This window comes from Dendrobates tinctorius, unplaced genomic scaffold, assembly GCF_039654945.1.
Source record: "Dendrobates tinctorius isolate UK_male_01 unplaced genomic scaffold, ASM3965494v1 ptg000194l, whole genome shotgun sequence".
NCBI lineage: Eukaryota > Metazoa > Chordata > Amphibia > Anura > Dendrobatidae > Dendrobates > Dendrobates tinctorius.
Window position 1 is genome coordinate 601,285 of NW_027361861.1, and position 24,868 is coordinate 626,152.

Below are 24,868 nucleotides of genomic sequence, written 5' to 3' on the forward strand. Positions count from 1 at the left end.
AAATACATATACACCACAACACGCACCCTAAGATAATAAATGACCACTCCTGTGCTAAGAATATCATCGTCCATCGCAATGAGGTGAGGTAAACCAGAGTCTATCGTCACCCGGGATTTTCCTTCGTTAATATTCACATTGTACTGCTCCATAAGTGCAGCTTTATCCGTCCACTTATCCGTCCAGTCTTTGGTGAGCTGCTCAATCTGTAATCACAAGAAAAAATGTGAATACAAATAAAAGTATGGCAGAGCCAAACTCATGTTCCAGCTGCACGGAGGCACCCATACACCTTAGATAACAGTCAGCCGACCGCTCTCTCGACTCCTCATTGCACATAGGTGCTCAGGGAGACAGAGAAGACCGCTTTTATGTAGAAACAGGATTGGGCAATTCAAATGACCTGATCCTTATTGGATGTTGCAGGGGAGAGTCTCAAACCCCCCCAACATCATACACAATCCTCTGTTCCCACCAATTTTGGAGGGGGGTTCACATAACTTTTATTTAATAGCATTGTCCACTAGTGATGAGCGAACGTGCTCGTACAAGGTGTTATCGCTCGTGTGCTAAGTGAGTGTATTCAAATATGTTCAAGTCCCCGCGGCTGTTTGACCACTGCAACACATGAATGGATTACCTATCAGTCAATCCCTGCATGTGTTACGGCTGTCGAACAGCTGAGCAGACATGCAGATGTGAGGACTCAAACATATTTTTTGAGCACGCTGAAAACACTGTTAGCACACGAGCATGGTCGGGTAACATCTTTGCTCATCACTATTGTCTAGCTCTGAAGACAATGGTTTTTTTTTCACTGAAATGCATGTATTTGAAGCTAAATATAATTTTTTCAAATGGATTTTATAAAAAATGTTGCAACGTTTGGCTTTCATAAACTCTGTTTCTCTGCAAATTCAACTTTGATGTGGCCTGTGGTCTGATTTATGACAATCAGCTGAAAAGGAGCTCAGAAAAAGACAGAAAAGTTAGAATCTTTCGCACTGGACTGTCAGAATGAACTCACGGAAACATTCTCAGTTTTTCAAATTTGTATCTAATCAAAAAGAGTGGAACACACAGATTATAGAAGGCAAATGGTGCTAAATGTTTAATGACACCGAAAAACAATAATTTTTTTTAGCAAAACATAAACAAAAATATACCGTACTAATTTAGCTAATTAAAAAAAAATGTCCCTAACCCCTTTAATATGTATGGGGGCCACACAAAATCCAAATTCGATGTGTGAATTTATAATTACATCAAGACTGGAAAACATTTCTGAAATTTAAGGGGGAGGCTTGGCTTAGAAAACATGCTTTAAAATAACTTAACAGGGGGTTAATAGAGCCAATTCCTCCAATTGTGACCCTTATCTATAAACCAAAACATTTTCTCTTTTTGAAGGACAAATCATACATTATAGAAAGAGCTTACAAATTATAATGGTAATTTGGTAATGCTTTGTTTTGCCTACAGTGGTGCCACAATGGAGGATTAATTTTTCCTAAATAGATTTGCCTTTCCCAAATAATTGATGCATTTCATGTGTAAGAATATGGGAAGGTCTACTTACAGTATCGCAATAAGTACCCTATGCTATTGACATGTACTATTATTATTTATTTAGAAACAGCAGGGGAAATCAGTAAATACTCATTGTGTTTTTATCCCAGGTTCGGTCTGTTAATGGTCACATTGTGAATGTGCACCTACACTTCACACTTATACCATACATGTGTTCCGGCTCATTTCTTTGGTTTTGCTTTAGTACTTTGTACATAGAGGGTTGTGGCTCCCCTTTTTGGTGTGTGCACCTTGTCTACATAGCCTTCCACGGGCAGGTGCAAAACAGTCAGGTCTGGGTCCTGCGCTGACCCCATCTATTTTGATGTGTGCTGACACATAGCGAGGTGTTAGGGTCCATCCTTATTGGGTTCACCTTGTCACGGTGGGATGACTTTTATGCTATTTTGATCAAAATAGTGTCAACTATGTTCACTATATTATTTATATGTACTATTACTATTTATTTACTTACTGCAAGGTATTTTCTCATTTTGATTTTATCCAAGGTTTTGTTATTTATGGTATGCTATTGTACATTCATTTATTATTTAAAAAAAAAATCTATCCATTTAATTTTAAACTCATCTTAATAAATAAAAAGCATTCACTTAGAGTAACCATTGTATATGCTGTTTGTCCCGCTGGCCAGCTGGTTTTCAATTTGTCGTTGTACAAGAACATTACTCCATCTATTGGTCACACTCGGCAGCACAGTAGACAGACCAACATTTTCAGTTATGCAATTTAGCCTTTACTTCAAGGGATCTCCTATGATAGGATACTGATGACTGATCCTTAGCACTGACCTTCAATATCAAATTAGCAGGGGATCCGACACCTGGCATCCCAAAAATCAGCTGTTATTACACATTTTACCCAACTAGCGCTCTGCAAATGCTGCTGTACAGACTGTACGGTCATTGGAGGTCAGCTACATATCTGGTGGATGTGCGCTGCATTTTCTGCCTCCTCATTACAAGTTGCAGAATTCCTTGTTTCCCATTGCTATATATCTTCCAGGAAATAAGTCACCTGGATTTCACTAACAATTACATATATTGTCCAGTGGTGGGACGAATACATAAAGCCTCAAAAGAAGAAGAACTCTTTATATCTTTACCTTCAGTTCATTTTGTAGCACCAGTTCTGTTAGGTTTCCATCTCGTTCCTCACTGAAAGCAGGGCTAATAGTTCTCTGTATCGGATAAAAAAAAAAATAAAATTTGAGAATATAAAGCTCTGGCAAAAATTAAGAGACCACTGCAAAATTTTCAGTTTGTCTGATTTTTCTCTTTATAGGTATATTTTTAAGTAAAATGTGAATTGCTCTTTTATTCTATAAACTACTGACAACATGTCTTCGAATTTCCAAGCACTAAGTTTTGTATTTACTTTCAGAAAATGAGAAATGGTCAAAAGAACAAAAAAAATGCAGTGCTTGTAGACCTAAAATAATGCTAAGAAAACAAGTTCATAATCATTTAGAAACAACACTAATGTTTTAACTCAGGAAGAGTTCAGAAATCAATATTTTGTGGAATAACCATGATTTTTAATCACAGCTTTCATGCGTCTTGGCATGCTTTCCACCAGTCCTTCACACTGCTTTTGGGTGACCTTATGCCACTACTGGTACAAAAATTTAAGCAGTTCTTCTTTGTTTGATGGCTTGTGATAATTCATCTTCCTCTTGATTACATTCCAGATGTTTTCAATGGGGGTCAGGTCTGGAGATTGGGTTGGTCATGACAGGGATTTGATGTGGTGGTCCTTCATTCCCACATTAATTAACCTAGTTGTGTGGCATGGCACATTGTCCTGCTGGAAAAAACAGTCCTCAGAGTTGGGGAACATTGCCTGAGCAGAAGGAATCAACTTCTTTTCCAGGATAACCTTGTATGCGGCTTGATTTATACATCCTTCGCAAAGAATAACCTGCTCAATTCCAGCTTTGCTGAAGCATCCCCAGATCATCAACGCTCCTCCACCAAATTTCACAGTGGGTGCAAGACACTGTGGCTTATACGTCTCTCCAAGTCTCCATCTAACCAATAGATGACCAGGTGTTGGGCAAAACTGAAACTTAGACTCATCAGAGAAGATCACTTTACTCCAGTCCTCTATGGTCCAATCCTTATGGTCGCCGTGCACTTCACCCAGGCTGCCATTTGACATTCCTTTTGTAGGTCACTTGATGTCATCCTGCGGTTGCTGACTGACATTCGAATAAGATGACGGTCATCCCGGTCAGTGGAGAGTCGTTTTCACCCTCTGCTGGTCTGTAGCTTTGTTGTCCCCAATGTCTGCTGCTTGACCTTGTTGTAATGGACTGCCGTCTTAGAACTTTTAAGGATGGAGGCAACATGACGCTCACTGTATCCCTCTGCTAGTAAAGCCAGAATTAATCCCTTCTTTTCCTCGCTCAAGACTTGTCTTTTCAACTCCTTTGCCATGGCTAAAAGTTATTTTTTCATTCTTATTACTTTTGGGATATTGCTAGCACTTGTTTTGTCATCCAGCTTGTCCTATTGCAAGAGGATTGTGAACACCACAGCAGGGGTTTTTATACTTTCCTTCATTAAATAAGATTTGGTTCAGGTGATTATCTAATCAGAAGCACATGAAGTCGAATGAGGTGTACTCTGGTAGGAATTCAACCGAGACTAGAATGGAATGGCAGTCAGACATGTAGAGAAGCCGATTTTTATAAAACTGTGCAGGGCTGTTTCTTACAAATATGTATAAGTAGCGGCAGTGAACTTAAAGAATAAGTATTAATGACAAGCACACAATCCTGTCATAATATATAACATATTCATCACAAATAATATGCAGATAGACATATACAATATCTATAGACACCGCCCCCTGCAACATACACACAAACACCGAGGGGAACAATTAGAAGAATTTACCATTTCAAAATTTCTTAGCATGGCCTTTAGTCTGTTAATTTCTTCCCTGAGCTCTCTGATCAATTGTACATTAGCATCCTGAAAAATACGATTTGAGAATGTTTTATAAATATTTTGTAATATGCTTTGTAAGAGCAACGATAAAGAAACATCTAAAGCATTCTGTCAAATGTATATAATTAAAGGAGTTGATCGGACCTTTTTTTTTTCTTTTTTACTTAAATGTATGTATTTAAAAATCATATTTGCTATTGGGTTTCATTACAAATTTTGCACAGTTTTGCTTTTACAGGCTCTTTGTTTCCTGCCACCTTCCACACAGATAGGAGTTAGAAACCCTCAGTCAGACTGTCATGGCGAGCTGCAATATGGATTCTCAAGTTAACTTATTAAGTAGCCAGCAATAGACTGTACAACACAAAGTAGGTAAATGATTCAAAAATTTAAATGAAACCTAATTGCAAAAACTATTTTTAGCCCAGTATTCAAGTGTAAAAAAAAAATATACCCATTAAATACACACATAAACCATAATAAAGTTTTAATGAAACTGAACTATTCACTGTCTGTAAAGCATCAATATATGTATACAATAACAGAATGGACTTGTTGCACTAGATAGGCTCTGTTCACACTCTCATTTACACTTTTTTCAAGGTTCAATAGTTTTGTTTTTTTTGTTTGTTTTTTTACAGAATAGCGTAGCATGCTGCATTATTACATAAAGCAAAAAATAAAAATAAATTGTATAGTGTATATAAGAGAAAAATATGATCCACCAAATGGATAATTATTGATCATGAAGGATCTGTCATATCCATGATGCTTCCTTTCAAAACAGAAATGATGACATCAGGGTGAGTAAAATTATTATTATTATTTATTTATTTATATAGCACCATTGATTCCATGGTGCTGTACATGAGAAGGGGTTACATACAAATTACAGATATCACTTACAGCAAACAAATTACAATGACAGACTGATACAGAGGGGAGAGAGGACCCTGCCCTTTCGGGCTTACATGCTACAGGATGGTGGGGAAGGAGACAGTAGGTTGGTGGGTTGCAGCAGTTCCGGTGTTGTTGAGGTGATATCACCGGTAGTGGTTAGAGAGAAGGAGGTAGCGGGGTCATTGCAGGCTGTAGGCTTTCTTGAAGAGGTGGGTTTTCAGGTTCCGTCTGAAGGATCCAAATGTGTAAGATAGTCGGATTTGTTGGGGCAAAGAATTCCAGAGAATAGGGGCTATTCGGGAGAAGTCTTGGAGGCGGTTGGGTGAGGAGCGAATAAGTGTGGAGGAGAGAAGGAGGTCTTGGGAGGACCGGAGATTACGTGAGGGAAGGTATCGGGAGATTATTTCAGAGACATATGGGGGAGACAGGTTATAGATGGCCTTGTAGGTCAGTATTAGTAATTTGAACTGGATACGCTGAGGGAACGGGAGCCAGAGAAGAGATTTGCAGAGGGGAGAAGCGGAGGAGTAGCGAGGAGAGAGATGAATTAATCGGGCGGCAGAGTTAAGGATGGACTGGAGAGGTGCGAGGGTGTTAGCATGGAGACCACAGAAAAGGATGTTGCAGTAGTCGAGGCGGGAGATGATGAGGGCATGCACAAGCATTTTAGTAGATTGAGGGTTGAGGAAAGGACAGATTCTGGAAATATTTTTGAGCTGGAGGCGACAGGAGGTAGAAAGAACTTGGATGTGCGGTTTGAAGGACAGGGCAGAGTCAAAGGTTACTCCGAGGCAGCGGACTTCTGGTACTGGGGAAAGTGTGATGTCATTAATTGTTATAGCTAGGTCGGGTAAGGAAGATCTGTGAGAGAGAGGAAAGATGATGAGTTCAGATTTGTCTACATTGAGTTTTAGGAAGCGAGAGGAGAAGAAGGAGGATATGGCTGATAGACACTCTGGGATTCTGGAAAGAGAGGTGACGTCTGGGCCAGAGAAGTAGATCTGAGTGTCATCAGCATAAAGGTGGTAGTGGAATCCATGGGACTTTATGAGTTGCCCCAGACCAAGTGTATAGATTGAGAAGAGTAGGGGTCCTAAAACAGAGCCTTGGGGGACTCCAACAGAGAGAGGGTGGGATGAGGAGGTGGTGTGGGAGTGGGAGACGCTGAATGTGCGGTTGGAAAGGTATGAGGAGATCCAGGATAGGGCAAGGCCTTTGATGCCGAAGGAGGAGAGGATCTGTAGTAGGAGGCAGTCAACTGTGTCAAATGCAGAGGACAGGTCTAGAAGCAGGAGTATAGAGTATTTGCCATTTGATTTGGCTGCAAGTAGGTCGTTAGTAATTTTGGTCAGGGCTGTCTCAGTGGAGTGATGGGGGCGGAAACCTGATTGTAGATTGTCAAAGAGCAAGATAGATGATAGGTGGGAGGAAAGTTCAGCGTGGACGTGCTGTTCCAGGAGTTTGGAGCGAATGGAAGCAATGATATTGGGCGATAGCTGGACATAGCGGTTGGGTCGAGGGTTGGTTTTTTAAGGATAGGCATGATTGTGGCATGCTTGAAAGCAGAAGGGAAGGTACCGGACGTTAGTGAAGAGGTGGGATAGGGATAGGATAAGTGTGGTGGTGAGGTTGGAGAGGAGGTAGGATGGGATGGGGTCAAGTGCACAGGTTGTGAGGTGCGATTTGGAGAAGAGGTAATTAAGCTCCCCTTCAGTGATGTTGGAGAGTGAGGTTATGGGGTTTGGGCATTGGTCTGGTATACAAAGGGGTTGTGGTGGTTGAGTGATGAAGACTTGCCTTGTTTGGTCAATCTTGTTTTTGAAGTGTGTGGCAAAGTCCTCGGCAGAGATGAGGGAGGTTGGAGGAGGCAGTGGTGGGCGGAGGAGGGAGTTAAAATCATGCACAGTTGTTGAGTACCTCATGGTGTCAGACATTAGACTTAGCGTTATGTTATGACTGTTCATCTTCTAAACTCGTGTCCAGAGAGATGACAATCGCATTTATGATGTTCAACTTTTTAGTCCAGGAAGGTGACACTAAAGTGTCTTAATTGGGGCAAAGGAGAGTTGAGACACTACTGACCCTTTCCCATAAACTAGGCATAGAATATGTGGGTTCATTGGACCCACTACTATGAATGGATATTTTTCCATTAAAAGGAATATGTCAGCACTTTTTTTGCTATACAATCTAAGAGCAACATGATGTAGAGACAGAGACCCTGATTCCAGTATTGTGTCACTTACTGGGCTGCTTGGTGCAGTTTCGATAGCGTCCATTTTCTCTGCTGTAGACGTAGCTGTAACGTGGCGTGGGGTGGTAGCTGTGGGAGAGGTACTCGCCTCTTGCACCCTGGCACATTACATGAAGGTGGGGGTCCTGACTGGGTGTGTGACCTTATGCTGTGAGGGTGCTATGTATGTGCCGGCCACATGTAAACGATGAAGCTGGTTTGCCGGGACCATGTGTTCAATGAGGGAGACCACCAGTCAAAAAACTTTCTACTTAACAGTCAATATTTCTTTGAACACACGGAGCATTTTCCACACACAGATTTCTTGCTCTTTTCACTCTTGTGCTCCATCTTCACCTTTGCTCTTTACGCCACCTCAGCCCAGCTCAGTACTACAGTCCAGTTTGTAAGAGTCCTATGCTCAACCCACAGTTTCATATCCTTTTCCCCTTAGGCGAGTTACTTTGCCACTATGGCCGTTACTTATCTCTTCTGTCTCTGACACTTTGGAACTCTGTCCCGGGGCACTTTCTTCGTCTCATATACTCTGTCCCGTCTAGGCCCATTACCTCTTGGTGTTATAATCTCTGGGCCGTACTGCTAGGTGTCCTCTCATGGGAACCATCTTTGAGCACTTCCATCTCCACTGGATAATGCAATCCATTTTCTCGATCTCCCCTCACTTTAGGGACACCCACATCATGCGGCTCTGCTGAGCAATCAGACCAAAGGTCTGCTCTAGCTGCAACCTAGTTCTTGCCTGACATCTATGCTCTTGCTACATAGCCCATCCCTCTATGGACTAGTCCCAACTCTTTAACCATCAATGCCTATTCACTACCTGTTGCTGGGCTTCATCACTAACATTACAGATTATTACACATAGAAACATCATAACACATTGCAACAATACACACGTCTTCAAGACGGAACGTGGGCAGCATTTCCATCTCCTTACATAGCAGTGGTCAGAATGCTGAACTCTGTATTACCCAGCCCACACCACTGATTGGCAGCTTCCTGTGTAATTGTCAGTAAGCTACCAATCAGTGGTGGAGGTGGGGTTACACAGTTTAGCTGGACTGCCTGGCATGCGACACCTAGTCCAGTGATAATCTCCTGCTGCTAAAACACTGATTGTATTAAAACTACAGCAAGCAGCTGAGCAAGCAGCTTTCCTGTCCTATGTTATGAGTCTCTCAGATTAAATAGCAAAAACCTGCTGACAGATTCACTTTATTCTTGGCCTAAAATTGGTGGAGGGTGGATTTAACAACAGGCAGAAAGAGGGTAAGGGGTTCTTTGGACAGGCCACTAATACCAGATCAAGAAGAATCTGACTGTCAGCACCCCATCATCAGCTGTTTGAAATAGCTGCCACTCTCTGGTGAGCACTGCATTTTTTTCATTGTTTCATAGGCACAACTCCATATTTTTAGTAGCGTCTATGCCTATTATTAAAGCTCACTCTTCAAGCTATAATAGCAAATACAGCCATTAATAAAACAAATGATGCTGTGTGAGGTAACTAATGAAGGAGATATGACGTGCTAAGTGCTGTAGCCCTTTCAAGCAGCTGCTCAACACAGAGTTCTGATAGTCGTACCCTTGAAGATCTAATATTGATGGTCTTTCCTAAATATAGGAAATTGTCCCGGATACACGGATAACCTCTTTAAAGTTGCTATTTGTGTACTGTAGCAAGGCAACTAACAATGTGCAAAGCAAGTTCAAGTGTATCCCTTTACAAGACTTTCTTTCATACACTTCTATATTGTTTCAGACACAATAGTCCCTTCCGCAAGTCAATGCTTCCATTCCTTGCCAGGGCACAGGGACAAAAAGAACTTTTTATTTATCCACGGTCAAGGAGAACAATGAAAGAATTGATACTAACAAACCATGAAATGCAGCAGTAGTCCGAAAGTGAAAATCAAAGCTGATGATTACACTCATACACAAGTGTAGAAAAGTAATACAGAACGATACTTGCCTCATTCACTCTGGGTTTATTGATGATTTTTTTGGCATTTGAAGCATAGCGCAAGGTGCTCATGGTTTCATTGTAACTGCTGCTTGCAGGGGAAACAGCTAAAATAACCAGAAGATGTAATGAAATGTAAAATAGTGTAATAAATCGTAAATACAGAACAGATGGCAGTCTAGACATGGAATCAATGAACTTTAGCCTGTTAATTAATAATTTCTTTAACAGATATAAAGTTTACAGACTTCGATACTGAGCAAAGTCTTGTGCATAGTACAAGAATGTATGCACATGCCACCCAATATATTATTGCCTACTATAGTGATTCTGCCAAGACACGACGATGCTGTAACCAAATTATTTCTAGCAATCACAATTCTATGCGGATACATTTTTTTAATATATCTTTATAGCCGTCTGACCACAGGTTAATTCTGAGTTGAAGTGTACTGACTTATATTCAGAAAAACGATTATAATGCTGGAGTCTGCAAGATAACAATTTTTCTTTATGCTGTTGTCCATTACTTAGACAACCCTTTCTTATATGTGCGAGTCCCCTAAGTGTATAAGAGGCTTCTACTCATTTACCGCACCGGCACAGCACCTTTCCAGCGATGTCGGCACCAGGTTTATTGGCGCTTGTGGAACATCAGTGGTTGTCGAATGGCTGCTGCCTTTACTATTTTGTCAGACAATCTGGACCGCACATTGTTAATGTCACAAGAGCCCAACATAGCTGAAACGGTGCCAGTACAAGAGGGAGTATAAGTTTTTCTTATTGTACTCAGGGGCCTAGGGCATTTAAGAAAGGTTTTACCCCTTAAGCAAATATATCACTATAATTATTTATCAGGACAGGCTTTCCACTGCAATGAAACCAGTGAGATCAGAAGAAGGCAAAATGTGACTTTTCTGCATCAACAATCTTTAAAGCAGCTAATCCCAAGAATAAGCAGATAAGTGAAACCGAGAGTCTATTAGAAGCTGGCGTGCTGTATATTTGACATATTTGTTTTGTGTTTTTAACTCATTTATTCTTGAGAGTATAAAAATTCTCAAATTAGAAGCCAATTGTCTGTTATTGCTGCTCTATGTCCAGTTGTTACAGTTAAAGGAAAATCATTAACAGTATTGTTGGCGGTGTTCGCTCATAGAACTACTGGTCTCAGCAGGACTAATAGCAACATCATTGGAAAAATACACACATACTGGAAGTGTGATGAAGAGGGAGGATTTCAGATTATGTTGATTCTGCTTTAAAGATCGTTGATGCAGTACTGTTGAATGTTATATCTTTTTCTTAATTGCTCTCTTAATTTTGCTCTCAATAGCAGCATGGGTCTACTGCGGTCAGTACAGTCTCCTAGGCTTTCATCTCTAGGATTGAAGCTATCACCAGACTGTGCTACCATTAAGAACAAATTTTCCAAATTTGAAAAGTCATTATTTTTGTGTTTCCTGCCCTACAATTTTTATATTTTTTTAGAATAGGCAGCACACTTTCAATGAGAAAATTCTGTCAGCCTGCAGCCACCACTAGTGGGAGCTCGGAGATTACTGCATACTAATTATACAATGGACTCATTACTATGAGCTCAGTGTGCAGTAATCACCCAACAATGGTTGCTGATGGGAACCAGAACTTAATCCACAATGACCGAAGAAAATGATGGATGGCACTCATCAATGCGGTTTCAACTTGCTTTATTGTACGCTGTGTGGCTCAGGCATGTGCAAGGTACGGACTACAGCTGTTTCGCGCTTCAGAGCTTCAACGGGACCCGTTTAGAAGGACCCGTTGAAGCACGAAACAGCTGCAGTCCGTACCTTGCACATGTCTCCCGTGCCTGAGCCGCACAGCGTTCAATAAAGCAAGTTGAAACCGCATTGGTGAATGCCATCCATCATTTTCTTCGGTCATTGTGGATTTCTTGCATGTTTTTTTCACACGGATTGAGCACCTACAGCGGTGTTTTTGGAGGCTGAATAGCGTTCATGATTTAGTGTGGTTAGCCTATTTTATTAGTAATATAGCGGGATTATGGATCCACCAAATGTTTGTAGTAGATAGCAATGGATAAAATACAACTTTTAATCAAAATCTCGTAAAATAACAATGATCACCCAGTGAAAAATACCAAAAAATCACAAACCACAAAAAAACATGAAGACACACAGGTAAAAAATACTCACAGGTACTATCTGGCTGTATGGAGTATTGGCCTCTTGGCAATATTGAATAGTTTATCTGTGGTATATCGAAGGGTCACAGCAATTTAATATACAGTTTCTTCAATTTAAATTTTGCCGTACAGCCTAATATAGCTTTACCAGAGAAAAAATCCATTTTTATGCCCATGGAAAATAATTGTACCATAGAACTAGATAAACAGTGATATAAAACCAATGGAACCTGTATTTGACATGCTAACGAGTTCCTCCGTGGCCACTGTTATTAGTGAAGGGAAACAATTATAAATATCAGGAGGCCAATATAATTAGATGAAATAGCAGCTAATAAGGCAGAGATGAAAACATTGCCACTTTCTTTGCTATAGCTCCCCTGATGAGTGCTATCCAACGAAACGCGTCGGGAGACGCAACCTATAAGGCAGGCACACCTGTTATCGTCCACCATGACTCTGTGGCAACGATAGAGGGTACAGGAATGTATGAATTCCACAAGACTGGGTGAGATCTAATAAGTCATAAGCCGCACTAGCATGTGTTTTACGCGGCACTTTGTTATTTGAGCTGGTTATGGCCACTTGGAATGCTCACTGATACAGTGGGGCAGCTTGGTTCCTTTATTGTGATTTGTCATAATGCAATGTTTTCATCTCTGCCTTATTAGCTGCTATTTCATCTAATTATATTGGCCTCCTGATATTTATAATTGTTTCCCTTCACTAATAACAGTGGCCATGGAGGAACTCGTTAGTATGTCAAATACAGGTTCCATTGGTTTTATATCACTGTTTACCTAGTTCTATGGTACAATTATTTTCCATGGGCATAAAAATGGATATGTTTCTCTGGTAAAGCTATATTAGGCTGTACGGCAAAATTTAAATTGAAGAAACTGTATATTAAATTGCTGTGACCCTTCGATATACCACAGATAAACTATTCAATATTGCCAAGAGGCCTATACGCCATACAGGCAGATAGTACCTATGAGTATTTTTTACCTGTGTGTCTACATGTTTTTTGTGGTTTGTGATTTTTTAGTATTTTTCACTGGGTGATCATTGTTATTTTACGAGATTTTGACTAAAAGTTATATTTTATCCATTGCTATCTACTAGCCTATTTTATTACCGTATTTTAAGGTAAAGGTGGCGCAGTGGTGCCAAACACTTTTCTGCTGTTGGCCTGTTTTACATGAACCAGAACTTAATGATTAGGACCACTGTACCAGAAAGCGCACTTAATGATACACAAGAAATTTTAAGAAAAAAAATATTTGTTTCACCTATTACCGTAATTTAATAAAAAACAATATTTAAACGTGAGGTCTTTTTTTTAGCACTGCCTTATACTACACATAGTTTTAACCCACAAAAGGGTCCTTTTCAAGCAACCTTGTAAAGGACACATGCATGGGTTAAAGGGATTGTCCATTATGGGATAGCTCCTACATATTCACATCAGTTATCAATATAAAATAAAACCAATGTCTGCTTGCCTCCGGCAGGGGCGATATCGGCAGTGCTCTTCTCGGCGGGTCATGTGACATTGTATTCCATCAAGGCAGACGTCCACTCTGATGGAATACTGAAGGGGAGCAGCTGATCAGCAGCCACTGATTGGCTACAGCGGTCATGTGACACATTTCTGACCCTTGAACCACTAACAATATAACAGAGCTGATATCCCAGGAATGATGACGCTGCAGGGTGCAAGTTCTGACTGTTAGCACGAAAGGAATGTAAATGTATGACTTACTGGCAATCATAATAGTTTTCGAGTTGCCCCCCAGACTGTCCTTTAAAAGCCAAGTCAGAATGGAATCTCTGTAAGGCACAAATGGCTGACGTCTTGATCCCGTTGTGCTGCTTCCCGAAGTGCTGACAGGGATACCGCTATCCCCGTCGCTGAGGATGCTGTTTATACTTTGAGAGCTACTAGTCATTTGGGAATTTTGAGCTACAAGGAACAGAAAATGTACATTTTCAGATATTAGTAGCAAGTAATTAAAGGGGCAGCTCGGAATTAGAAAATGCTGCCATGGCAGTGTGGGTTGTGTGTGTGGTATGGTAGCTTATGCTCATTGAAGTGAATGGGACTGAGATGCACAAATCACAATGCTGCAAAAGGGGCTCAGTGTGAGCAAAACTGTAGTGATTACTGTACAACAAATAAACAATGGATTGATGCATTTCTTTCACTATGTGCAGATGCAATCACAGATGTATTTTTGTCCCCAAAATTCCTCCACTGAGAAATACCTAATGCAGAGATGACGATCCCCAGAGTCACCAAGGAGCGGTTAATGTTGGAGCCTTCAGTGAGACGGTCTTTGCAGTAACTTGGAGAAGCTCTTTCACTACAAGAAAAACCTAGATATATCCAATGCTAAATAGAACAAATCCCAGACATCCGTGAGTCATACTCACCTGCCTGCCAAGTCAACCAGATGGATTTTGCTGGCAATCTCTGATGGCAAGTTATCATCTAACATCGCCTGTGGAAAAAAGAAGCAAGGAAGGATCATGGGGGGGGGGAATAATAGGTAAAAGTGCTTGTCATATACAGTCCAGACATGATTATAATTACTAGGGATCATCAAATAATACTGCATGATCTGATCATCAGCCAGGATCTGTCAAAGATGTGGAGACAGATTAATAGAAGGGATAAGATGATGAGGAAAATTGAGAAAAGGGGAAATTTAGATTAATTACGGTGATAGAATTCTCTATAGAAATGTGTGTTTAGAGCACGCTTAAAAAATGTGGGGGCTAGATATTAATTGGATCATCTGGGGTAGAGCATTCCAAACAACTGGTGCAGCACACAAGAAGTCTTGGAGACAGAATTGAGAAATTCGTAGTATGAAAGATATTGGTCTTTGATCAGTTGCAGAATGGAGAGCACGGGTAAAGTGACAGATGAGGGAGGAGATGTAGTGTGTTGCATAACTGTAGAGAGCTTTGCGGTGAGAGTGAGAAGTTTGTATTGTATTCTGTAGTGGATGGGCAATCAGTGCAATGACTGGCACAGGGTTGAGGCATCGGTGTTGTGGTTGGAAAGAAATACAACCCAGGCTGACATATGCAGGATGGATTGGAGTGGAGAGAGTTTAGTAGGCGAAAGACCAATCAGTAAAGAGTTGCAATATTCCAGACAGGAGTGAATAAGAGCGACAGTGTGTTTTGCAGAAGTTTTGCATGCGTTTTTCAACAGCAATGAAGGCGTTTTTGAACAGCAATGAAGGCTTTTTTGAGCTAAAGATATTAAATAAAAAGTTTTGTGATGTAATTCTTGGTTCAACACCATCTTTTTCATTCTGACGCAGTAGCATCAGAGTAATGGTATTAGGACTTGGTGTCATCATCTGTCATTGATACCAAGCCCTAGGTTTAGCAATGAAAAGGTGTCAGCCCGAAACCCTCATTACTAAGCCAATAAGTAAACACAAATACACACATTGTCACCAGCCTATGTAGGAGCGTTAACAGAACGAACCTACATAGGCTGCAACCAAACAGCAATTCTTAATTTAAAGAAGAAAAAAGAAAAAAAAAATTGCGTGGGCTCCCACGTAATTTTCATAACCAGCAGAGGGAAAGCTGACGGCTCAGGGCTGATGTTAATATTCTGCAAAGAGCCAGCTATTAGTATCAGCTCACAGATGTCGGCTTAGCCTTTACTGGCTAGTTTACTGGGGGACCCCAGAAAAAAAATATGACATATAAAATCTAACTTGCAAAGGCTAGGCAGACAGCTGCGGGCTGATATTAATAGCCTAGGATGGAGCCATGGATATTGGTCCCTCCCAGACTAAAAACATTAGCTCTCAGCTGCCCTAGTAAAGGCGCATCTATAAGATGCGCCAAATCTGGCGCTTAGCCTCGCTCTTCCTACTTGCCCTGTAGCGGTGGCAAGTGGGGTGATGGTTGGGGGGTTGATGTCACCTTTGTATTGTCAGGTGACATCAAGCCCCGAGGTTAGTAATAGGGAGGCATCAATAAGAATCCCCATTACTAATCCCATAATGATATTATAAAAATACAGACACCCAGAATAAAGTCCTTTACTTGAAATAATGACAGACTCCTTTATTGACTCTAAACTAAACAATACTCACCGAATGCCTAATCCACTGTCGCCAACATCTCCTGCATCAAAAATAAAATAAACCACAATATTCCTCACCTGTCCACAGAGAAGATAATCCATAATGTCTCATGACGATCCTGATGACTTTGAGATTAGTCACATCAGAGATGTGACTGCTCTCAAAGACATCCAGCGATACACTGACAGGAGGTAATCGCTCCTGCAGTGTATGGCACTGAGCTGCCATGATGAGAGAGTTCACCACAGTTCATCAGCTGATCAGCTCCGGTGATCTCCCTTACAGCACCACTGCTGCGTGAGAATGTTCTCATGCAGCGGTAGTGCCGTAAGTGAGAGCATCGGAGCTGATCAGCCGATGATCTCCAGCGAACTCTCTCATTGCAGCTCAGTGATACACAGCGGGAGCAATTACCTCCTGTCAGTGTATCGCTGACGGACAGTTAGAGCAGTCACATCTCCTGATGTGACTGTTCTACACTTGAGATCGCCAAGAGACACTCTGAATTACGTGGACTACGGCGGACAGGTTAGCATATGGTGGTTTATTATTTTTGATTATATCTAGGAGACATGGGCATTGGGGGGGATTATTTGTTAAGGTGAGTATATGTTGTTTTTTCATTTTACATTTATTTAGGAGATGAGTGCGTCAGGGATTTGGTGTTAGGTGAGTATAATGTGTTTTTTATTTTTATCTCAATATGTATGTAATTATTTTACATGTTTGTTTGTTTTTTTAAAGTGTGAGCACAGGCGCCGGCTGACGAGAGACTAGGTCTTCCTTCAGCAGCTCCTGCCGTCAGTGTTATCAGTGAAAGCAGACATAGCCTGATGAGAGGAGCAATCTCATGAGCCCACACCTGCTGACCTGAGCTTTTTACCGCAAGTCACCACTGTGGGGTCACGGTCACAGCTGCGGGGTCACGCTGACATCTGACAGCGTGACCCCGCAGCGCTCTGACTGATGGTCTTACCGGCGGTAGCGTTACAGCGGGTCACCATTGCGGGTCACAGTGACAGCTGCGGGGTCACGCTGACATCTGACAGCATGACTATGCAGCGCTGACGGTCTTACCAGCGGTAGCGTTACCGCCGATCAGAATCACCGTGCCAGTGTTTCCCCTGTTGTCACACAGATGACAGCGTGGGAAACACCATGGGAAGCCCTTAAAACGCAAAAATCAGAAAATCTGCAAACATTTTTACACTGCATTTTTGCTGCGGATTTGACTGACTCAATTGAGGTCAATGGGAGAAAAAAGCTGCAGAAAAGCACAAAGAATTGACATGCTGCAGAAAAAAAACCCACTCCAAATACTCAAGGAAATTTACTGATTATGTGCACAACATTTCAGTATTGTCATTGAATTAGCTTGCACAAGGTTTGATAGCATTTTGGGCCCATTTCCGTGTGGAAAAACCTGCCGCAAAAAAGCATAAAAAACACACTGTGTGCACAGAGCCTAAGAGTTTTCGCAGTTTCCAAGGTGAGCAAGTAGTACAAAGATAACATACATTGGGTTCTCCCACTAAAAGCCAAAGGAAAAAGTCCCTCAGAATGGGCAGTTCTTACTCTGGTCAATGTACTACGTGGTCAACCATTCAATGTACAGCCGACATGAAATATGTTATTTTCCCTGCAGTAGTTCATCTATTTGACTACACCACCCATAAGAAGGAAACTATATGAATGAAAGTCATAGACACAAGTATTTTTCAGATACAATGTACACTCAAGTATACCAGACAATCATGGTTTTACATCAGAAGAATTAAAGGGGTTGTCTCACATGAGAAAGTTTTATGGCATATCCACAAAATCTTGCAAAAAAATCTGATTTTAAGGTCCAATTTCAGAGACCCACAACTCTGTCCAGAACAGGGGTACCTTGATCCTTTGCTCTACCTGGCGTTTGACCAGAAGTATTCAGATTTCACTCAGCAGTGAATGGAGGTCTGGCACATGTGAGGCCACCTCTCCGCTCACTAACGGACATAGAAATTCGAATCGGGGGGGGACTCCAGTTCTGGAGATATGTGCAGGTCCCAAAGGTGAGAGCGAGAGTGATCATATATTTTTGGCATATCACATAAATATCTCTTGTGAACAACTTCTATCAAAGTATCCCAGAATATTTCAGAACAGATTAAAGCAAATCTGTCACCAGATCTATACTGCCCTATCAGAATACAGCAAAAAGCAATGAAGACAGATTTCAGCATTGTTGGATGTTTTTGTAGTAGTTTTTATAAATTCACATATCTGCTGATTAATGTAGTCCACCCAATGCTGTGAGTATGCTTAGTAGTCAGCTGTGTTCTTGTGCTTCCCCCATTGCTGATCAGCAGCTATCTTCCAAAGGCACAGTAAAGGGAGAAAGCTGTCAATTAGCTGCCAGAGGGGAAGAGTCAGCCGCTAAGCTTACTGTACAAATAATAAAGGGTAAACTACTACAAGTGACAACAAAAAGGTGGAATAAGGGTCTCCGTCACTACTTTATGCTGAACTTACTGTAGAAAAGGCAGTATAAACCTGTTGACATATTCCCAATAAAGGGAAGTGATGCTAATACGCCTTGTGGTGGTGGAGTCGTGTATATATATATATATATATATATATATATATATATATCTCCTTACATATACAGTCATATGTAAAAGTTTGGGCACCCCTATTAATATTAACCTTTTTTCTTTATAACAATTTTGGTTTTTGCAACAGGTATTTCAGTTTCATATATCTAATAACTGATGGACTCAGTTATATTTCTGGATTCAAATGAGGTTTATTGTACTAACAGAAAATGTGCAATCTGCATTTAAACAAAATTTGACCGGTGCAAAAGTATGGGCACCCTTATCATTTTCTTGATTTGAACACTCCTAACTACTTTTTACTGACTTCCTGAAGCACTAAATTGGTTTTGTAACCTCATTGAGCTTTGAACTTCATAGCCAGGTGTATCAAATCATGAGAAAAGGTATTTAAAGTGGCCACTTGCAAGTAGTTCTCCTATTTGATTCTCCTATGAAGAGTGGCATCATGGGCTCCTCAAAACAACTCTCAAATGATCTGAAAACAAAGATTATTCAACATAGCTTTTCAGGGGAAGGATACAAAAAGTTGACTCAGAGATTTAACCTGTCAGTTTCCACTGTGAGGAACATAGTAAGGAAATGGAAGAACACAGGTACAGTTCTTGTTAAGCCCAGAAGTGGCAGGCCATGAAAAATATCAGAAAGGCAGAGAAGAAGAATGATGAGAACAGTCAAGGACAATCCACAGACCACCTCCAAAGACCTGCAGCCTCATCTTGCTGCAGATGGTGTCACTGTGCATCGGTCAACAATACAGCGCACTTTACACAAGGAGAAGTTGTATGGGAGAGTGATGCGAAATAAGCCGTTTCTGCAAGCACGCCACAAACAGAGTCGCCTGAGGTATGCAAAAGCACATTTGGACAAGCCAGTTACATTTTGGAAGAAGGTCCTGTGGACTGATGAAACAAAGATTGAGTTGTTTGGTCATACAAAAAGGAGTTATGCATGCGCTGTATTGTTGACCGATGCACAGTGACACCATCTGCAGCAAGATGATTCTGCAGGTCTTCGGAGGTGGTCTGTGGATTGTCCTTGACTGTTCTCACCATTCTTCTTCTCTGCCTTTCTGATATTTTTCTTGGCCTGCCACTTCTGGGCTTAACAAGAACTGTACCTGTGTTCTTCCATTTCCTTACTATGTTCCTCACAGTGGAAACTGACAGGATAAATCTCTGAGACAACTTTTTGTATCCTTCCCCTGAAAAGCTATGTTGAATAATCTTTGTTTTCAGATCATTTGAGAGTTGTTTTGAGGAGCCCATGATGCCACTCTTCATAGGAGAATCAAATAGGAGAACTACTTGCAAGTGGCCACCTTAAATACCTTTTCTCATGATTTGATACACCTGGCTATGAAGTTCAAAGCTCAATGAGGTTACAAAACCAATTTAGTGCTTCAGGAAGTCAGTAAAAAGTAGTTAGGAGTGTTCAAATCAAGAAAACGATAAGGGTGCCCATACTTTTGCACCGGTCAAATTTTGTTTAAATGCAGATTGCACATTTTCTGTTAGTACAATAAACCTCATTTGAATCCAGAAATATAACTGAGTCCATCAGTTATTAGATATATGAAACTGAAATAGCTGTTGCAAAAACCAAAATTGTTATAAAGAAAAAAGTTTAACATTAATAGGGGTGCCCAAACTTTTACATATGACTGTATATATGTTGAAAAGAAGGCATATCTGCAGCAAAAACACCTTGCAATGCACAAATCATCATGCAGCAATTACCTGTGTGTACTGGATGGTAAAGATGGCATGAGAGCGGCTACTGGCATCATGGATGTGGGTAGCTGCAGTTATTCTACAATGAGAGATAATAGACAATTTCAAGCTTGTAATGTTCTACAATAACTGAAAACAATATGGATCTCGATGAGCACCTAATATGGATTTACAATACGATGTATGTATACATGGGTAAAGATTTACGCTGCTCCACAATATCTCGATTTAGAGATTAGGAACATACGGTAATTTGTTGAAATTGCATTGATCATATCACGTAACCACTCATATAATAAAAACAAGTGAGCGGAGCACATCAACAGTATCCTACAGAATAAACTATTACGGTATTTGGAGACATTACCTGTTCTCCATTCCTTGCTCTAGGAAAGCAACAACTTGTTCATAATCAGTGACTACATGCTGTGATAACCCTATTACAATAAAAGATATTAAAGCAGATAAATTAGTCTGGAAATCAGAAGCATATACAGAAATAAGCAATAATAATGATAATGAACTGTAAAAGCATTTCACAAGACTCAAGTCATTCTAAAGTCAATATGGTACGAACATAAGGGTATGTGCACATGTTGAGTATATGCAGCAGATTTTTCCGCAGTAAAAATGCTACTCAAGATACAGTTGGTTTTGAAGTATAACATGATCTTCTAATACATTTTTTTATTCATTTTCTCTCATTAATTTTGAATGGGTGAAACACTCTGAAAGAACTGACATGTTGCAGAATTGAAAAAAAAACAAAACACTTTCAGGCTGTGTGCCCACGATGCGATTTTTAAGCGTTTTTGCCACGATTTTCGGCACGAAAACGTTTAAAAAACTCGTACAGAACGCCCCCCAAGCATTCCTATGGCATTCCGCACATGCTGTACTAATGCTGCGCTTTTTTCCGCTGCGGAATCGCATCGCGGAAAAAACACCGCATGCTCATTCTTTTTGCGGAATCGCAAAGAATTGCCGCGATTCCGCACCCATAGGAATGCATGAGAATCGCTTACTACCCGCATGTGGCTATGCCCACCATGCGGGAAGTTAAGCGTCTCATATGTGGTTGGTACCCACGGTGTGGAGGAGAGGAGACTGTCCTCCAGGCCCTGGGTACCATACCCCTGTAAAAAAAAAAAAAGAATAAAAAATAAAAAATTGGGGTATATTTACCTTCCGGCGTCACGCGCAGCCATCCCGGGCCTCAGCGTTCCCAGTAATGCCTTGCGGCAAGGACCTGTGATGACGTAGTCTCGCGTTACTCTAGCGGTCTAGTGAGATCACTATAGCAAAGCGAGACCAACGTCATCACAGGTCTCGCAAGGCATCGCCGGGAACGGGAGCGTCGCTGAGACTACGCGGGACGTCGGAAGGTAAATATACCCCGATTTTTAATTTTTTTTTCATTTTTAACATTCTATCTTTTACTATTGAGGCCGCATAGGCAGCCTCAATAGTAAAAAGCTGCTCACACTTGTCAAACACTATGTTTGACGAGTGTGACCAACCTGTCAATCACTTTCCAAGCGATGCTTCAAATCGCTTGGAAAGTGCTTGAATTTCGCATGCGAAAATCGCGGCAAAATTGTGAACATAAACGTGGTAAAATCGCGCAGAAAAAAAAGCGCGTTTTCTGGGAAGGAGTCCGGTTTTGAGTGTCTGGTTTAAAACGCTATGTGGGCACATAGCCTAATGAGTCAAATCTGCAAAAAAAATAAATAAATAAGAAGCATGTGCACGAGACATCAGAAATCTCATTCACTTTGCTGGTACTCGAAAATGCGGTGTTTTCTTTCTGCAGCAATAAATTAAAACATGACATAAAACATATGTGAAGCAGTAATACTATAACAAGGACCAGTGGTGGACACAGACAGAAGATAGCCCTTGTGCAAGAACAGTATATGGGTCCTTTTCAGTTCAATAATGTATCAGTGACATAAGTGTTTTACTGCTTTGTGAGAGGTAGTAGTGGCCCACTCCCCTTCCCATTCGGGCCCCCTTGTCGCTGCACCAACGGTATGTTCGCATGAGTTTTGGATATCCACTAGGGGGCAGCACTGCATCACAATGAGGTTGATAACGGTCTTTACCGTGCAGATCACAGCCCTGACCTGAATAGTGTTACCAAGATTCTCTAGCTACTTTTTTAATGCAGGGATTACATAGCCCTATATATGTTTTATTGCTCTACCCACGTATAATGTCCATGTTAGAGGTAGCCATGGAAGTTAAGTGAAGGGCTCCATAGCGCTTCTGCATGTGCCCTGGACATCTAATCAATGCCTCTGTGCTGTGCCGGACATTTGGGGTTGTGCACCCCTCAAACCCCACTAGGCATAGCACAGAGAAAGCAGGGGCATAACGACCATGGTCGCAACTGGGCCTGTGCCAGGTGGAGACCAGCTTGATTATCTTATCTTATATTACAAGTATAAGGGCCATATATACCAAGATGGGGGATATATATACCACGATGGGGCCAAGAAGGGGGAACATATATACCAGGATGGAGAACATACATACCAAGATGGAGGATAAGTATACCAGGATGGGGGAATATATACAGTACAGACCAAAAGTTTGGACACACCTTCTCAAAGAGTTTTCTTTATTTTCATGACTATGAAAATTGTAGATTCACCCTGAAGGCATCAAAACTATGAATCAACACATGTTGAATTATATAATGAACAAAAAGTGTGAAACAACTGAAAATATGTCTTATATTCTAGGTTCTTCAAAGTAGCCACCTTTTGCTTTGATTACTGCTTTGCACACTCTTGGCATTCTCTTGATGAGCTTCAAGAGGTAGTCACCGGAAATGGTCTTCCAACAGTCTTGAAGGAGTTCCCAGAGATGCTTAGCACATGTTCACCCTTTTGCCTTCACTCTGCGGTCCAGCTCATCCCAAACCATCTCTATTGGGTTCAGGTCTGGTGACTGTGGAGGCCAGGTCATCTGGCGTAGCACCCCATCACTCTCCTTCTTGGTCAAATAGCCCTTACACAGACTGGAGGTGTGTTTGGGGTCATTGTCCTGTTGAAAACTAAAAGATGGTCCAACTGAACACAAACCAGATGAAATAGCATGCAGCTGCAAGATGCTGTGGTAGCCATGCCGGTTCAGTATGCCTTCAATTTTGAATAAATCCTCAACAGTGTCACCAGCAAAGCACCCCCACACCATCACACCTCCTCCTCCATGCTTCACGGTGGGAACCAGGCATGTAGAGTCCATCCGTTCACCTTTTCTGCATCGCACACAGACACGGTGGTTGGAACCAAAGATCTCAAATTTGGACTCATCAGACCAAAGCACAGATTTCCACTGGTCTAATGTCCATTAGTTGTGTTCTTTAGCCCAAACAAGTCTCTTCTGCTTGTTGCCTATCCTTAGCAGTGGTTTCCTAGCAGCTATTTTATCATGAAGGCCTACTGCACAAAGTCTCCTCTTAACAGTTGTTGTAGAGATGTGTCTGCTGCTAGAACTCTGTGTGGCATTGACCTGGTCTCTAATCTGAGCTGCTGTTAACCTGCGATTTCTGAGGCTGGTGACTCGGATGAACTTATCCTCCGCAGCAGAGGTGACTCTTGGTCTTCCTTTCCTGGGGCGGTCCTCATGTGAGCCAGTTTCTTTGTAGCGCTTGATGGTTTTTGCCACTGCACTTGGGGACACTTTCAAAGTTTTCCCAATTTTTCGGGCTGACTGACCATCATTTCAAAAAGTAATGATGGCCACTTGTTTTTCTTTACTTAGCTGCTTTTTTCTTGCCATAATACAAATTCTAACAGTCTATTCAGTAGGACTATCAGCTGTGTATCCATCAGACTTCTGCACAACACAACTGATGGTCCCAACCCCATTTATAAGGCAAGAAATCCCACTTATTAAACCTGACATGGCACACCTGTGAAGTGAAAACCATTTCCGGTGACTACCTCTTGAAGCTCATCAAGAGAATGCCAAGAGTGTGCAAAGTAGTAATCAAAGCAAAAGGTGGCTACTTTGAAGAACCTAGAATATAAGACATATTTTCAGTTGTTTCACACTTTTTGTTCATTATATAATTCAACATGTGTTAATTCATAATTTTGATGCCTTCAGAGTGAATCTACAATTTTCATAGTCATGAAAATAAAGAAAACTCTTTGAATGAGAAGGTGTGTCCAAACTTTTGGTCTGTACTGTATATGTACCAGGATGGGGTAAAGGATAAGGGATATATATCTACCAGGATGGGGATATATGTACCAGGATAAGGGACATATATACCAGGATGGGATATATATATATATATATATATATATATATATATATATACACACACAACAATGGGGCCAGGAAGGGGAACACATATATCAGGATGGAGGACATATAAATATACCAGGGTGGGGGGCCTTGTCTAAATCTTGCAATGGGGCCCATCAGACTCTAGTTATGCCACTGGCACAAAGCGTCATTTTTGCAAAAAAGTTGTATCAGGGCAATATCTGTTTTTTATCATTAGTAACAGCAGAACAGCGTCATCCAAGAGTGGGGGCATCAGCAGCTGATAT

At 41.1% G+C, this 24,868-nt stretch overlaps 1 protein-coding gene across 1 annotated transcript in view; it reads right to left on the bottom strand.

The window, feature by feature from the left end:
- STARD9 (StAR related lipid transfer domain containing 9) overlaps positions 1–24,868 on the bottom strand; it is a 292,466-nt gene that overhangs the window by 149,478 nt on the left and 118,120 nt on the right. Inside the window, exons 8-16 of the mRNA XM_073552673.1 lie at positions 20,665–20,734; positions 20,304–20,376; positions 14,283–14,350; positions 14,115–14,212; positions 13,612–13,812; positions 9,668–9,765; positions 4,488–4,565; positions 2,693–2,767; positions 27–206 (exon numbers count right to left, since the gene is read on the bottom strand). Of these exons, the coding sequence (XP_073408774.1) occupies positions 27–206; positions 2,693–2,767; positions 4,488–4,565; positions 9,668–9,765; positions 13,612–13,812; positions 14,115–14,212; positions 14,283–14,350; positions 20,304–20,376; positions 20,665–20,734 (941 nt within the window). The remainder of the gene's footprint in view (positions 1–26; positions 207–2,692; positions 2,768–4,487; positions 4,566–9,667; positions 9,766–13,611; positions 13,813–14,114; positions 14,213–14,282; positions 14,351–20,303; positions 20,377–20,664; positions 20,735–24,868) is intronic.